At 45.2% G+C, this 17,986-nt stretch overlaps 1 protein-coding gene across 1 annotated transcript in view; it reads left to right on the top strand.

The window, feature by feature from the left end:
• The window catches only part of WNK3 (WNK lysine deficient protein kinase 3), a 134,070-nt gene that overhangs the window by 70,989 nt on the left and 45,095 nt on the right, over nt 1–17,986 (top strand). The window contains exons 8-12 of the mRNA XM_044443419.1: nt 1,191–1,384; nt 3,484–3,642; nt 9,320–10,582; nt 11,324–11,500; nt 14,642–14,700. Of these exons, the coding sequence (XP_044299354.1) occupies nt 1,191–1,384; nt 3,484–3,642; nt 9,320–10,582; nt 11,324–11,500; nt 14,642–14,700 (1,852 nt within the window). The remainder of the gene's footprint in view (nt 1–1,190; nt 1,385–3,483; nt 3,643–9,319; nt 10,583–11,323; nt 11,501–14,641; nt 14,701–17,986) is intronic.

Genomic DNA, 17,986 nt, shown 5'->3' with positions numbered 1-17,986 from the left:
TCTAACCCTCATTTTTGGTATTCTGCTTCCCCAGAGTATTCGATTAGCATATGATTTGATTACTTTGCAGTTAGCTCTGTTTTCAAAATAAGGATGCAGCCCTTGCAGTGTAGTAGGAATGGGGAATATGTGGTGCTCCAGATGTTGTATAACTCCCATGGTCTCTTGCCATAGCCTCTGCTAACAAGGGCTGATGGGAATTGCACTTGAACAACTGGAGGGTCACAGTTTCTCTACCAACACAGAAAGGAAGGCAGGTAGGCTTCATAAAGATTACATCCTTTCTTTAAATCAGACGTAGTGGTGTGTTGGTGTTACTGGCAGAGCTGAGCAGAGTTCAGTGAAAAGCTTTGGTTCCTTGATCAAAAGACCTAGGCTCTAGAATTTAAATAGCCTGGTATATCTCAGCCTGTATAGAATGCCATTCTGATAGGCAGGGTTTTCTTATTTTGTCTTTGAAACAATCCTGTGAGTTAGATTAGGCTAGGAGAGCCTAACACAATGAACTTTATGGCTTCTTTGGGGATTGGAACCCTGTTCTAAGCTCAACATCCTGTCTACTCTGTTGCATCAGATCATAGTAGAAACATAAGCTAACAGTCCAAAGAGGTTTGGGGCTAGTGTAGCTCCATGGTGGAGTGCATGCTCTGCACACCAAAGGTCCCAGATTCAGTCTCTTGTCTGAAAACCTGGGGAGCCATTGTCTGTCTGTGTAGAGCAGGGGTGAGCAACTTGTGGCCTTCCAGATGTTTTGGCCTACCACTCTCATCAGCCCTAGCTGATGCTGAAGAATCATGAATGTTGTAGGCCAAAACATTTGAAGGACCAGAAGCTGTCCATTTGTGGTCTAGGTAATGCTGAACTGGACTTTATATAAGGCAGCTTCTAATGTTGCAAGTGAAAAGGTTACTGGTGCCAGCTAGCAGCAACATGCTGCTATTTTTTTTTAAAAAAAGTGTCTGAGCCAATTTTTCCTCCCCCCTTCTAGAAAGTAGTCTCATGTTTTCTGTGTTATTTCTAGAGGAAATGTCTGATCCTAGTAGATGGTGCATGTTTGATGGTGCATTTTGCTTTAATACACACACACACACACACACACGTGTGTGTGTTTACATATGGCAGTGGTGGGGAGGAGTGGGACTGTATTAGAACTAATATTCAGTCTTTTCTGTCTTCTAACACTGAAACAGCTGACAGTTTATCTGAAAAAGGGACAGGATCAGTTATACTGTCAGATACCTCCAGCCAACATAGCCTGGCCTTCTCTTCAGAACAGATGAGAGGCACCCAGCAAGCCCTCAACCTCTCACAAGCTGACAACAGTGTTCAAGGGCATATCTATACTTCTCAGCAGCTGGTGGGGCATTACCAGTCCACGACAGGGGTAAGATATATAATTTTCTTAAATACCTGGTCTGATAATACTGCTACGTTATGGTGGTGTCTTTTCTGTGTAGATAGTTGTATTGAGTTTCAGCATAGATTATTGTAATTGTGTTGAATGCAGAGATAGAAAGCACCAGTCTTGTTTTATTCTATCATTCAGCCAAGCTCTGTTAACGCAGGAGGGGGTTGTAGGATGTTTTTCAGCTTGAGGGCCAAATTCCATTTTGGAGAAGCTCTCAGGAGTTGCATTCTAGTAGAGGACAGAGTTGAAGGCAAAAGGGAAGGGGGCAAAAATATCAACACATTTTTGCTTAAAGCTCTTACTAATGGTAAGAAAGCTTTGGGAGAGGGATTTCAACCTTCTGTATAAGGAAAAAGCTGCACAAAAACTAGTATGTCAACAATCAGTGCTTGGAAAAAAGAGAGTCATAAGAGACATGTCCTCTTATGGGCCACTAGAGAGCCAAGGGGGGTTGTTTGAAGTTCTGAACACTTGGTGCAGGAACTTGTCAGCTTGTGAGTTACATAAAAACTTTCAACAGTTGTAAGGAATCTTGAGTTTAATAGAATATAAATCAACAAACATAAATTAAAATTTCTTACATGGAGTTTTCATATACAAAAGCATTTCAAAATGTGACTTCTTATCTCCACTGTCCATTCTGCATCCACATTCTGCTTCTTGTATAAGACAGCCCTATTAGCTATTCTGATCAACCATTTTGGAAAGCAAACAAATATTTAAAATACATAATCAGCTTTCTGACTTTTAAAATCTTACCTGAAACCCATTTTTGTGGGTTTAAAGGGGTGTTAAAACTTCCTGATTGCAATTTATTTCAGCTAGGTGCCTGTAAGGACACAGTCTGTAAGTAAATAGAAGCAGATAGGCTGTAGATTAGAGACATAATTTGACTTTTTCCAGCATATTTTAAGCAAAGAGCAATGTTCCTAGCTTTTTATGGGGGTTGAACAACAAGCAGGTAGGAGTACTGTTAGAATACTAGATGGCTGTTCCAAAGAATATATTGGCAATGGCAAAAAAAAATTCTGGTTAAACCTTATCTGCACCAAAGATGTCTAGAATTTCTTCCCAGCTGCATGTGCCACAATTTTTGCAGCATTTACTTTTCACCTGAAAATTGTCAGTGGGCCAGAGAGTCATGAGGCACTCTTAACTCAATGATTCCCAAACTGGCTGGGTGGTATGTTTGCTTGCCTGAGTGTGTGCGTTTGTATGAGAGGAGGAAAACACCTACCAGTGATTCTCTAGGTCTTTCTGTAGGGGACAAATGTTTGTGGTAGGGTTTTTCAGTAACAAATGTAGAAAGCTCTAGTTGCTGAACCTTATTCAATCTATTTGTATGCATTTATGTCTATAATTAATGAGGAATAAAAAATAGAGACACATTTTTAATCAAACTCTACATTCCAACTATTTGCATTACAGGAATTCAAAAACAAACTTTCTGTAACCTTAATCTCATGTAACAACAGCTCATGCATTTTTAAAACCTTGGGTTCTGCAGAAAGCAGCATGCCATCATGCTACTTTACGATCCACAATGTACTTACTTAATTACAAACATTGTAGGTTGGCATGGCATATGAACTGGGCCCATGTCTTTAAAACTTGGCTAACATTGAACTCTAGAGTTCCAAAGGTAAATCGTGTATTTAAGGCCACTTCAAGAGCTAATGTTTTCAGAAAGATTTTGAATTCGAATCTCACCTGTCATGCTCTAGCAACATTTGCTGCACCACACTGGTTCTTAATAACCTAAAATTGATTTTTAAAAAATCTAAAAGGCTCTTGAACTGGATTAATCTTTCATAGGTTCATTAATGAAAGGTACAGTAGATGGACTGAAACACCTCCTTATATTTCCTATTAATGCTGTAACAGTATTTTGCTTTGTGGATTACCTTTGGTTAACCAGTTTGTGCTATAGGGAATGTGTCTCAGGAGTGTGTCTCATTCTGTCCAGATAATAGGCCACAGGAGGCTGCAAACAGGGCAGAAGAGACCAGGGCAGCTGGAACACAGACAATCACTTCATATTTCTAAGAACAGTCTATTAATTATTCTTTATACAGGTTCAAGTGCAGCAGCAGCCAACGAATGCAGCCCACCCCAATGTTTTATCACTAATCCAGAATCAGCCTTCAGCTCCACCTACCCATACCTTGGCACCCCCTGCAGCTCCACAAGCCCAGACCTCCCCTGTTGCAGTTCAGCAGTTCACACCAAGGATGGTTAGTACCTTTAGCAATGATCTGTCTTGCAAACAGACAGATTTCCAAATAATCACTGAGTACCCATGAACTCATTTTAGCCATTGAACAATACCCTTCTATGTTGCTTCATATGACAAGGCAAAAGTGGGAAAGAACTCAGCTAATATTCTTGTTCTTTATATGTCTAGATGCATGCTGCCAAAAGAAGTCGCATGGGAACTGGATGTGTGAATTTTGCTCCCCAGCATAAACTATTAAAGAAAGATTGCAGATAGAGGTGGGGAAATTCACAAAATGGCAGCAAGCATTGAAGGAAGTGCTGGAGCTTTGCTTTTCACTAAGAGTCAGACCACATGTTCCAACATTGTTCCATATAACATTAGCCAGATGATCATTTTTACACTGCCAAGGATCCTCAAGAGAGTGTAATTTGCAATGAAAAAGTGGTAGAGGAGATACTTACCCCTTCTCTCAGTTGTGCCCTTCCTGCTGAAACTATCCCCTCCCCAAGAAGTTTCTTCACCCTCAAAGGTCCCAGAACAATCTTTCTGAGGTAGGCCTGAAGCACTGATAGGGGGCACAAGAGTTGTGGCACTAGAGGGGAAGATGAGTTAAAAACTTACATCAGGGTGTTTCTGTGTTGCAAATTTCACTTGTCTGACAGCACTTTGCAGTAGAAAAGCGAGCAGTACACAGCACTACTTTAAATGATTTATTTGGTCTTAAGTGCATCACCATGTTCTTAATCAGCTTCTCATGGATGCCTTTTTAGCACATGTATGCACAAAGGCAGACAGTTTAAAGCATGCTGCTTTAAAAACATGAATAGTGTTAGATGAAGTTGTTCTTTGGATCCTTTTATTACTCGGGATTAGCGTCTGCTGCTGAAAAGGATCGCAGTGTAACCCTGCCAGGCCGTTATTAGACTGAGCTGGATGCAAGTTAGCATAGTCAGTCAGGAGAAATCTCATGTATTGGTGGTACAGTCTTAAGAGCTGAGGTAACAATGTGAATAACATCAAGGGTTGGCTAGGAAGGATACCTAGATTTAAAGCAAGCTACACTTGAAAATGCGTTTTGTTTGATTGCTTTGTTTTTCTTTGTTTTTTTGGGGGGGTTTGTTTTTTTGTTTTTGGTGCTGTGCTTTGTTTTTCCTCCAATTTACATTTTATTTTATCCTTGTGTGTGTTTGTGTGTGGGGGTTTGTCTGGGAGAACCGGACAAGTGAAGGGTACTGTAGGACAGGCAAGGCGGGGGACCAAGGTAGGGTCTCGGAAGGGTTCCCAATGGCAGACCAGGAGATGGCCTTGGCGGAAGTCACAGGTGTTGCTGTCTGCTGCGACAGCTGTGACATGTTCGCCCTTCTCCCCCAGGAGAGGCAGGGATACACTTGCCCTAGGTGCAAGCTGGTGGTCCTGCTAGAGGAGGTGAGGTGCCTGAGGGCTGAGAGAGCTCTCCAGGCCCGCCGGGAGCAGCCCTGCTATGGACAGAGGGTTGAGGGAGAGGCCACAGGAGGAGCAGCCGAGGAGACATGGAGGTATGTCACCCACAGGAGGAGGAGGCCAACACGGCCTCCTCCTTCTCTTGGCACCAAACTGGAGCTGGGAAACAGGTTCTCTCTGCTTGGGGAGGCTGGGGCTGATGAGGCTTTGGGGGACCAGCAGGACCCCCAGCCTGGGACCATAAGCGGCAAGGGGGCCACTGCAGGAGTGGTGAGGGCCAGGGCACGGCCGCCCACCACAACCGGGAAGACAGGACGGCGGGTGATTGTTGTTGGGGACTCCCTGCTGAGGGGCACTGAGGCGGCGGTGTGCCGCCCTAACCTGGAGACAAGGGAGGTTTGCTGCCTGCTGGGCGCACGCATCCGGCATGTGAAGGACAGAGTGGAGCGTCTTGTTCGCTCCGGGGGTCACCAGCCGCTCCTGGTGATCCATGTGGGCACAAACGATGTGGCCAGGCAGGGTGTGGTTGGGATCACCAGGGACTTCAAGGCCTTGGGAAAGAAACTCAGGGAGCTAAAGGCTTCTCATCAATCTTGCCAGTCTGGGGATTTCGGCCAGGAAGGGACAGGAGGGTCTCCGAGGTGAACGACTGGCTTAGGGTTTGGTGCCAGAAGGAACGCTTCAGGTTCCTCGACCACAGCACCTGGTTTCTTGCCAATGGACTTCTGGCAAGGGATGGGTTACACCTCACGAGAATGGGGAAAAGGGTTCTTTGGAGATGCTCTAGTGAGCTTCGTCCAGAAGACTTTAAACTGAGCCGGGGGGGCGGGGTTCAGGCCCCCCAGAAACATGTCTGCACTGGACAAGTGTGGGGAGAGGATCAGGGCTCTGGGAGCAGGGTTTTAAAGGTACTGCAGGGACTGACAGGACTCCTACAGAGAGGGGCCAGGTATCAGGGTGGATGGGAGGAAGGAGGAGGCTGGGGACTCCAAGGAAAGGAAGCGGTGGGAAGGAGCTGAGGTGCCTGTACACTAATGCTAGGAGCATGGGTAATAAGCAGGAAGAGCTTGAAGCTCTCCTGGGAATAGGAGGGTATGACCTGGTGGGAATCACAGAAACTTGGTGGGATGAAAGGCAAGTCTGGAATGCGAACATAGAAGGGTATCACCTTTTTAGAAAGGACAGGAAGGGAAAGAGAGGTGGGGGCGTGGCTTTATAAGTCAGGGAAGGGATGCAGTGAGATAGAATGCAGCACAGATGGGGATTCAGTAGAGGCAGTTTGGTGAAACTTAGGGGTCTTGACAGGGAAAGAGACCTGACAGTGGGGGTATGTTATCACCCTCCAGGTCAACTTGAGACCCTGGATGATGTCCTGACAGACCAGATTCTATGGATATCTCGGGGGAGAGACACAGTAATTATGGGAGATTTCAGTCTCCCAGATTTTAGTTGGGAGACTCACTCAGTGGTGACAGCCAGGTCACGTTGCTTCCTAGAAGCTATAGAGGGAGGGTTTTTCAGACAGAGGGTCCGAAAGATGAGGAGGAGGGAACATCCTTGACTTGGTCTTGACCAATAGGGAGGAGCTGATAGATGAAGTACAGATTAGGGGAGCTCTGGATGCGAGTGATCACTCCATCCTTTGCTTTGAGATCAGGGGACTGGGGATGTGCAGCAGGTCGAGCACTAGGAGCTGGAACTTCAAGAGGGCCAACTGAAGGCTAGACGGGGGAAAGTCTCCTGGGATAGGTTACTGGAAGGCAAGCGAGCTGAGGGGTGGATGGCACTCAAAAGGGAGGTTTTGGAGGTGCAAGCCTTGACGATACCTCTAGTCAGTAAGGTGGGGAGGCGAAGGAGAGTGCTGCCATGGATGGGAAAGGAAGTGTTTGGAGGGATTAGACAAAAGAGGAATCTCCATAGGAAATGGGTACTGGGGCAAATGGACAAAAGGATATCCGGGGGAGGAGGCCCATTGCAGAAGGATTCTTCGCAAAGCTAAGGCTGATATCAAGAGCAACAAAAAGGGCTTCTTTCAGCATGTAAATAGGAAGGGGAGACAAGTAGTGGGACCACTAAATAAGGAGGAAGGAGATCCAGTGACTGATATGAGGGAACAGGCACAGATGCTAAATGACTATTTTGCCTCTGTGTTCTCCCCAAAGCAGGACGGGGGAGATCCGTATAGGAGATTAGATGAGGCTGGGGACTTAGGGGCACTGATTAGAGTCACCCCCCTTGAAGTCGAGGGGCTCCTCAGGGCATTGGACATTACAAAAATGCCAGGCCCTGATGGGTTACATCCGAGAGTACTTAGAGTTGGCAGGGGTTCTCTCACACCTGCTGGCCTCCATTTTTGAGACCTCATGGAGAACGGGTGAAGTTCCAGAGGACTGGAGGATGGCTGGAGGATGGCATCAGTGGTCCCAATTTTCAAAAAGGGTAGTAGAAGGGACATGGGGAATTACAGACCAGTTAGCCTTACGTCCATTGTAGGAAAAACAATGGAAAAGCTCATAATAGAGAGAGATCTAGTGATGCTAGATAGGGAAAGGAGGCTGACAGCCACACAACACGGCTTCGGCAAAAACAGGTCCTGCCAGACAAACCTTGTGAATTCTACGACAAGGTTTTGAGATGGCTAGATGGAGGGGATGCAGTGGATGTGGTTTACCTGGATTTCAGCAAGGTCTTTGACAAAGTGCCCCATGATATCCTGATTGAGAAACTGAGGAGTTTTGGGATACACCAAAGCACTGTCCGGTGGATTAGGGCATGGTTGACTGACCAAAAGCAGAGGGTAACCATTAGTGGGGAATCATCGGGGTGGCAGCCAGTGACAAGCGGGGTCCCCCAGGGCTCTGTCCTGGGGCCGATCCTGTTTAATCTTTTCATTAACGACATGGAAGAAGGGGTGAACAGTCTGCTGATCAAATTCACAGACAATACTAAAACTGGAACAGCGGCCACAACTGAGGAGCAGGTACTCCAGATCCAAAAGGATCTGGACAGGCAATGGAAGTGGGTAGGAAACAACAGGATGGCGTTCAATGTGGATAAGTGCAAGGTCTTGCACTTGAGGCATAGGAATAGCTGTCATAAGTACAGGTTAGGTGACAAGTGGCTGGAGAGCAGCACTTGTGAAAGGGACCTCGGGGTACTGGTTGACTGCAGACTAAACATGCGTCATTAGTGTGATGCGGTGCCCAAGAGAGCGAACGCCACCCTTGTTTGCATAGCCAGAAGTATGGCTTCTAGATTGAGAGAGGTATTACTACCACTCTATACGACTCTGGTGCGCCTGCAACTGGAGTATTGTGTTGTTTTGGGTCCCTCATTTACAGGAAGGATATAGCCAGGTTAGAGTCAGTGCAGCGTAGGGCCACAAGGCTGGTGGCTGGTTTGCGGGAGATGGGGTATGAAGCGAGACTGAGGGAACTGGGTCTCTTCAGCCTGGAGGAGAGGAGACTCAGAGGGGATATGTTGGCGACATACAGGTATGTGAGGGGATTTCACACGGAGATGGGTGGAGACCTGTTCTCCCCTGCAGAGGAAGGCAGGACGCGCTCCAACGGAGCAAAGCTCAGGGAGCCAAGGTTCCATTTGGATGCCAGGAAGCACTTCCTGACAGTCAGGACACCAAGGGTGTGGAATGGGCTTCCACGGGAGGTGGTTGAGGCCTCATCGGTGCGGGTGTTCAAAGACAGGCTGGACATGCACATGGTGGGCATGTCATGAGCGGAGCCGGCTGGAGCCGGGGGTCAGACTAGATTGCCCGGGAGGCTCCTTCTGACTTGCTCTGTTTCTATGTTTCTATGTAACAATAGTTTGGCTTCTAAAGTGCTGCTGAAATCATTTTGAGGTGCTTCCATGTAGCCTGAAGGGCCTGATCATGCCTCATCTTGGAAGCTAAGCAGGGTCAGGCCTGGTTGGCATCTGGATGGGGGACTTCAATGTTGTGAACCACCCAGAGATCTTTGGCTATGGGTGGTATAGAAATATAATTAATAATAATAATAACAATAGCAGCTCTACATATAAGTTGTATATCAGGTTGTCATTTTAGAGCATTCATTGTGTGTTGCCAGGGTGATGGAGTGTTACAGGCTGCTGTTAACTTGCACAGCCTGACCTGAATGCTGCCTGTAAAATGGCGATGGTATTCTAAAGTTATTCTGCTGGGCATGAAGAGAGGTTCTGTAGAGTAAATCTTACTGCAAAGATCATCAGTTTAATCTCCTTTCTTTCCCTGCCAGCCTCCAGATACACAGGTATCCTACAATGCAGAGGGGCAGCCATTGAATGGATCCATCATGGCCGTTCCTCAGCAGATCTTGACAGTCACTTCTCCTCAGACTATACCTGTTCCACAGATGGTGAACAAGAACCTGTCAACGAACATACAGTTGACGACTGCTAGAATTGGGAACCAGGCTTCAGCTACTGCAGTGTCGGTGGAACTAGAGCATCCATCTGCCAACTTGGTGCCTGCTAGTCATTCACCTGTGCTACAGGGGCAGCCTTCAGTTCAGTTTGTCAGCAGCATACAAAGTTTAGGGCAGGGCCTCACTAATTCTTCACCACTCCAGGCAGTTTCACAAGGTGTCATACCCACTCAGCAACCCCAGCAAGTTCCCCAGCAGGTGGCACCTGTGCAACAGAGTCAGCAAGCATCGCAGCAGGTTGCATCTACACAGCAGATTCCTCAGCAGTTGGTGGCTACACAGCAGCCCCAGCAAGTTCCCCAGCAGGTGGTCTCCATGCAACAGGGCCAGCAGGTGTCATTGATGCAGCAGCCGCAGCAGATACCTCAGCAGATGGCATCTGTACAGCAGCCACAGCAGGTGCCCCAGCATGTTCCTCAGCAGGTTGCATCTGTCCAGCAACTTCAGCAGGCAGCAGTTATTCACCAGTCCCCACAAGTTCCACAACAACTGGGCTCCATTCAGCAGTCTCCGCAAGTTCCCCAGCAGATCTCCTTCCAGCAACCTCAGCAGATGGGTCCCGTTCAGCAGCCGCAGCAAGTTATGTCTGTTCACCAGGTGTCTTCCATACCACAGACTATGGCACCAACACAGCAGGGTCTGCAGTATCCAGGAATGCCCCTAGATACTTTGGCACAGGCTTCCCTGCCCCAGCAAGAACAGCAGCCTGTTCAGATGCACCAATCCACAGATCAACATCCTTGTGTAACACAGCAGATGTTATTTCACTTGCCTGTGCAACAGCAGAAACAGGAGCAGTTTGTTCTCCATGCCAGCTCCATAGAGCACTTGCCAGCTGGGACTCAGCAAGACATGGAAAAGCAGCAGCCGGCTGAGCTCTCAGGTTCAACTCCAGAACAGGTGGCTTACCCTGTGCAAACACAATACAAGCTGCAAGGCCAAGAGCAGCTAATATACCCGCCACAGCTCCCACACCAGCTACCAGCTGCAGAGCAGCTGACACATCAAATTCAGCCAACAAGCCAGCTGCAGGGCCTAGAGCAAGCTGCATGTCAGATGCATGTCACTTACACAGTACAGGGTTCAGATCAACCTCCATGTCCAGAGCAACGGGTTTATGCAGCTCCCAGGGTCTATTCAGGGCAGCCCTTGGATCCACCAACATATCCAGTTCAGCCTTTTTACCAAGGGCGGGCAGCATACATAACCCAGCCCCCAACATATCTTGCTCACCCTCCAGAGGTGCAGCAGGCTCACTTAGCAGTGCAGGTCACAGATCAGCCAAGTTTTGGTGTGCACTCTCCTGAGCAATCATTATATATGATGAAGGATGGTGACACTGGCTGCATGGAACAGCCACTCTGCTCAGCTCAGCCAATGGAAGTCCATGCCTATTCTTCTGAGCAGCACCAGCCTGAGCCGCCGGTATATCTGGTACAGCAAGATTCTGGCATAGTGCACCAGCAGCTACAGCCTCCTCACATGGTACACAGAATTGTAGAAGGACAACAGTCAGGACTGCAGGCTCCTTTTGTCCCATCTCAGCCATCTTTTATATCACAAATGCAGCCACAGCCTCCTTTCCAGGAGTTAAGCCAGCATCCTTTTCCTCAGCCACTCAAAGCCGCAATCCCCCAGTCTGTCCCAAACATGTTACAGACTGTATCTTCTGTGCCGGAACAGCTGGAACAAGCATATTCAATGCAACAACCACCAGAACTGTCAGGGCTACTGCACAGTGCTAGTCTCCTCCAGCAGTCTCACACATTCCAGCCAGCTGACAGTAACCAGTCATTTGCCCTTTCACCGGTACAGCCAGCATATGTTCAGCAGCAGTCAGTGGGCCAGGCATCTGTGTTATCAGCAGAGTCAGTTGTCCAGAAGCAGGTGGCTTCTAAGAGTTCTGCTGCAGCACCTGTAAACCAGCAAGTATCACTTAGTACAGTGACTCAGCCACACCAAGAGCATGTTCAAGGACATGACACCCCACAGGTATGTCTGTTATAAAGAGTTTGTTTTCCAGCACTTCTTCCCTAGCCAGAGAGAGACAGACAAAATAATGGATGGATTATTTAAACCCTAGCAGTTTGGGTGTTGGGTTTCTTTAATTTTTACATTCCATTCTGTTAAATAACAGCCATGGGGAACCTGATAAGGATAGGAACCTCAGGAAGGGGGAATCCCTTCCATGTACCACAGTTCTGATAACCTCCTAATTTACCCCTGAAAGGAAAGGCCATGAGTTCCTATCTGAAACCAGTGCAAATGCATGAATGGGGAAAAAAGATCCCCATAACCAAAAGATCATTTATTTAAAATATTTAAATACTTCCTTTCATCTTTTTGTGTCATGAGTTTACAAATTGTTGTTATTGAAATTGTAATGAAACCACAAGATAGAACAAAATGTTGGATGAGACATAAAATATGTGCAATGCCCTCTAAAATAGGCAATTGGGTTAATGTCCTTAGGCTCTTCACAAACACTACCTCCAGTTAAAATTTACTATTTTTGTATGTGACTGCTACTGTCAAAGAATTCCATATAGCCTGAAGTGCCTGATCCTGCCTAATCTTGGAAGCTAAGTCAGGGTGGGCCTGGTTGAAATCTGGATGGGTGACTTAATGTTGTGAACTGCCCAGAAGGGTTCAGCTATGGGTGGTATAGAAATAGTAACAATTATGACTTAATAAAAATTATGACATCATCATCATTGGACTTGCTTTCTAATAAACTGTTTGCATGTTACCACTTCATGATTTTTTCAGTTGCTCTTTCCTTTTAGCAGTAAAGGACCCAAGTTAACAGAAACTCCAGCAATCATTGCTTCAGATCAGTGCATATATGCAAAAAGCATCCATGTTGTAAAATCAACTTGTATGCCTAGCTGTGGGCAGTAGGATTTTTGGGATTTCAAGGGAGTGATATGCCAACTCCAGGTTTACAAAAAAGGAAAATATTATTGCAATAATATCCAAAGCTAGCTAGACTTCCAAAATGTCTGGCTAGTGTAAAAAACAGGCCTTTTATACCACACAGCAGGGACCCCTGCAAGGTAGGATTCCAATCAGCAGGGTTCAGATAGAAACAGCAGAATAATCCTCCTCAGAAACAGTCTGAACCGGAGCACAAAGAAAGTGGTTAGCTTATATAGATTACAGATGTACAACATTGTAATGCTTGCATACAGCATTCTACATAATTAAAAGATATGATTACTGGAATAGTTTTGATACTATTATTTACACAGGTACTAAGAGAATGAAGTACAGCAAGCTAGTAAGGAGTATTCCTCTCTACATGGCCAAGGTTCCATCTCTGTCTAAACATCAAAGCAAGGGCTCATGACTGCCTTTTGCTTGCAGAAGTAAATGCTGATAAGGAACATTCAAGGCCGCAAATGTGCTGTGTATGTGCTCCTTGTGCCATCTTAATATCAGCAAGGGAAACTCCTTAGTTTCATGAAAGCAGACTGTCAGGGTCAGGGGGATGCTAACTAAAGCTCTATTGTTTGTTGTAAGCCACTGTTCTTGACTGCCAAGCAAAATGAGCATTTTAAAGAGCTAGAAACCCAGGCCTGGCTTTTTAGGGTTCAAGTCTGTTACACCACCTTTGCACTAATAAAATAGCCACTAACAACCCCTTCTCAAAAAGAGACTGTATGGTGGATAAATAAAAGAATACATTAAGCATTAAAATCCTATGGTTAATAAAAAAGGTGAAGAAAAACTGGTCTAAACAAAATTACCTTCACTGTAATCTGAAATGAGGAGACTAAACAAACCACCTGCAGGATTTAATTCCACAACTGTAGTGTAGCCTCAGGAAAGTCCTCTTGTATATCCTGTCCAACCTATCAGTTATCCATATTGGAACACAGAGAAAGGATTCTCCTTCAAATCTGAGGGTACAGGTAAGGTGCTATGAGAGGAGAAAGTCCTTAAGTTACCTTCAACTTAAAGCTGTTTAATATTTAGTAAAACTGCCATAAAAGGGAGTTGATGCTGGACTATATTTTGCTTATGGAATTGGCTTTTGGACTAAAAGGTTGGAACTTGCTTGCTTATTTATTAAAAGCTTTTCTATCCCATTCCCTACAGACATCTTGAGATGGCTTACAATAAATAATAAATAGCTTGGGTCTATTTAGGGTGAATTAGGCTTAGCATGCTGTTTTTGGGGTTGCATTTTCTTTAAAGGTAAATTATTGTTCTTTTCAAGAGGGTACAGAATTTAAAAGGGGAAATTTCCCATTGTTTCCCTTTTTGTGATAAATTCTCATTAATCAAATTTGAGTATTTCTAATCTGTTCTACAAATGGTATTTTCAAGAAAGATTTTAGGTAAACTAGCAGGCATAGCCTTCTAGGAGAGCTGCAAGCAGACTGAATATGAACTGAATGCAAACAATTGAAAATTGGTTATAATGAAATGCTCCTGTTCAACCCCCCCCCCCAGAATAGCAACCCGAGCCCCTCCTTTTTTGATACTATGCCTCTGCAAACTTGACTCCCCCCCCTTAGTCACCCGTTTGTCATTCAACCATCCTGATTGTCAACTAGTAACTCTTACTGCCCAGAATTGTTGTTTCCATCCCAATCCTAGCCCTTTCCTGTTCATTTAATATAGGTTCTATTGTCCTATTTGAGCAAGCCCACAATCCCTTCTCTCTTGTCCTACCTTTTTTTCCTTAGTCCTCTGTCATCACCACCTGCTTCTATATTAGAAGTGTTGGTATCTCTTGCTGAGTTTGCACTCTTCATTTGACTGCCTGAGTTCCTTGACTTTTAATTTCAATTGTCTCCTGAGATCTCACTGACAGTAGAGCTATCCAGACAATTGTCCTTTTATTTCTGAGCGTCGACCAACTTCAAGAATTACATGCTGCCTGTTTCAGCACTGAGTATATTAATAAGTCGGAAGACTGTGACTTGGTTGTAAAAAAACGTAAAAATCTTGAGTTCATTCATTCATTCATGCCAAGTCAAGTCTGAGTTGACTTGCTGATACGACTTGAGTTGGACTTGGGAGCAAATCGCTCAACTTGAGTCCCCAACACTGCAAATCAGTTACATATTTTGATTGCTATCCAGATAAGAATGGCATATCCATTTGTTTCCTCCCATGTAACAGGTTTCCACCTCTGCATCAGAGCAACAACCAATGGTCCAAAAGCAAGATTCTGTTCAAGGGTGAGTTTGCTCCAAGATCAATTAATTTGGCTGGCATGATGATTAAAGTACGTGAACATCTTCATTCACTTTACAGAGAAGACAACTTAAGGTCTGCAAGGGAGAAAATTGTAGGCCATCAGAAGAAAGTTGGAGGAAGCATAGTGGGATAGCAAGCCTCAAAATATGTGTAAAGAATGATGGCGAAGCCTCCATTATTCTTTACAAACTAGGAACATTGGTTAAACTTGGCAAAGAAAGAAGGGAAATATTAGGAATTTTCTAATCAAAACAGTTGCATGTTAAAAAAAGGTATGGAATCTCTTTATTGGAAGGGTTTAGATTATGAGGTTCCCAGGCATTGTCGGAGTGTGCTTTCTCAATGCCAGCCCAAGGTGTTTTGCTAACTGAAATGGAAGTCAAGTGGTTCCTTGCCTGCTAGAGCCAAAACTTTAAAACTCTACCATTCTGACATTAATAAGTGCTTTGAGCGATCCTCATGTATCATGGTGCTGCCTTAAGGGCTAGTCCTTGTCTTCCTGTACCATTCACCCCTGTGGCTCTGCATATCAATTCACTGGGATTACTGTGCTTTAGCCATGTCCCTGCATTGGCTATTCGGTTTTTCAAAGTTTGGAGAATGTGGGAAATGACTTCTGGGATTGCTAGCATATGGGTTCTGCAATCTACAGTTAGTGTCTAGGCTGTGAATGAAGCCTGATGACCACCAGGGTGGTGCTAGGAATATAGAAACCCAGGGCTCAGGCCCATAAGAAAAAAAGAAATTGCATGCATTTGCTAATGCTAATTTACATCTGCAAATATATGTGCAGCATTAGCGATAATACTTTAAATTTTGTACAATTTATTGTTTTCAGAACAGAATTGTACAGTATCCCAAATTCTGTTTGCTTAAAACTTACGCTCCATGCTTTTCCTTGGTCTTTCAGGCCCAAATCAAGATGGGGAGAATGGAATGCCTGGGTCCAGCAAAGAGCTCTGTGACACCTTAAACATTTACTGGTTAATTGCAAACTGAACATGACTTGCTGTCAAGGGAAAGTGTGGGAATGTATTGTAGATTATAATAATTGCATGCTCTTAGACTACAGACTTACACAATTACTAAGGAGTAAATCCTATTAACCACAATGGGATTTACTTCTGAGTAAATCCTCACACATCCCTTCACCCCCCCCCCCCTTCTTCGCCAACAAGCTCATCAGCACCAGAGAGAGTCCTCGGGACTCGAGGATGCTGCTGCTTTGCTGCTCCTAGTCCCTGGACCAGATGAGGAAGCAGAAAGAACTCCTTCCAAAGTGGCTCCTAATTTTATTTCAAATACTGAATGTTAATAGTATCTGTGATTCTAGAACACTTTTTTGATTTTATAGTTCTTGGCTTCTGACTTCTTAAAATCCTAAAATTTACAATATGTGTTGCACTATTGGGTTCCTAGAAACCTCATTGTCATAGAATTCTCAAAGTACTAAAACGCATGGTTAGGTTCCTTTATTTGGATCAACCAGCATTCCTAATATCCAACTCTGGATTATGCATTTTTATTTCTCCAGGATTAGCAAGGCTTCCTTTGTTCTTGGTTGTTGTTGTTTTTAAATTACCAAAGTTATTAATCCCTAGGCTTATCCCTAGATCTAGATATTGGAATTACATTTGGGATGGATAAGACAGGTTGCAGCTAGGGGCACATTTATGGAGGAGTAAGACTGTAATGCTACACATACTTACCTAGGAACAGAGCACAATAAACTCAGTACAAGTTCATTCTGAATATTTTTAGGATTACACAATCCTAAAAATAGGATGGGTCTGCATCCACAGATATGTCCTTAACTCTAGTTGTTTTCTTTCCCCACATAATTCCCTATGTCATCGCAGCTACCTTTTCCCATCCTACAGGTCTCTTATCACCACATCCAGGATGCCTCAAGAAATTTTGCTGCCCTGGTATTAGGTGTATAGTTGTGTTCCAAGCCAGTCATGTTGTTTTAGCCTCTGAGGCTGAAAACCCTAACATAGCTATCCCTTGCTCTGGCTGTGAAAATACAATAATAATTACTAAATCAATGAATGAATAATTTGCTGCTTTTCCATGATGTCCCAAATAAGCAATAGTCTCAGACTCTGAAGTATATGCTTATTTTCAAAGGACCCTGCCAAGTAAAGACACCCATATTTGTGAAAAGTGATGTGTGGACAGGGGAGAGGAGGGCATTTGATTTTGGGGAAAAATTATCCAGTGGAAGGATTCAAGGAAGGTAATATATATTTTCAGGGAGAAAATCGCTCAGATTTGTCACGAGCTAGACTCTACTAGTGATTCAGAGGCTTCTGGGGAGATACCAATGTCGCCGTCTGGTCCAAAATTAATGGATGAATTTCAGTTATTGCGGTCTGATGATGTGGACAAGGTGCTTAGACGAGTACGTCCCACCACTTGCCTGTTGGACCCTTGCCCATCTTGGTTAATAAACAACGCCAAGCACGGGATTGGGATCTGGATCTTGGAAGTGGTTAACGCTTCTCTGAGGGAGGGTTAGGTACCTGCCCCTTTAAAGGAGGCGGTAGTCCGACTGGTCCTGAAGAAAGCATCACTGGATCCAGAGATGGCCACTATTTATAGACCAGTGGCCAACATCCCGTTTCTGGGCAAGGTGTTGGAGCGGGTGGTGGTGGGACAACTCCAAGCACTCTTGGAGGAAACTGATTATTTGGACCCATTTCAGTCCGGCTTCAGACCCGGGTACGGTGCTGAATCTGCCTTGGTTGCCCTGTACAATGACCTGTGCAGGGAGAAGGACAGGGGGAGTGCGTCCCTGTTGGTTCTCCTGGACCTCTCAGCGGCTTTCGATACCATCGACCATGGTATCCTTCTGGATAGGCTAGCGGGACTGGGGGTCAGAGGCACTGCTTTGCAGTGGTTCCGCTCCTATCTCAATGGTCGATTCCAGAAGGTGGTGCTGGGGGACTATGGCTCTGCACCATGGCAGCTATGCCATGGAGTACCACAGGGATCCATTTTGTCCCCTTTGCTGTTTAACGTCTACATGAAACCACTGGGAGAGGTCATCAAGAGGTGTGGGCTGCGGAATCATCAGTACTCTGATGATACACAGCTCTACCTCTCGTTTTCCACCAATCCGGGTGAGGCAGTGGCTGTGCTGAACCGGTGCCTGGCTGAGGTAATGGGCTGGATGAGGGCCAATAAACTGAAGCTCAATCCAGACAAGATGGAGGTCCTGTTGGTTGGCGGATCGGGCTTCGGGGAGGGTGAATTGAACCTAGT

This window comes from Varanus komodoensis, unplaced genomic scaffold (genome assembly GCF_004798865.1).
Source record: "Varanus komodoensis strain SLA01 unplaced genomic scaffold, ASM479886v1 scaffold42, whole genome shotgun sequence".
In the NCBI taxonomy this organism is placed as follows: Eukaryota; Metazoa; Chordata; class Lepidosauria; order Squamata; family Varanidae; genus Varanus; species Varanus komodoensis.
This window is presented reverse-complemented; position numbering and strand designations above follow the sequence as displayed.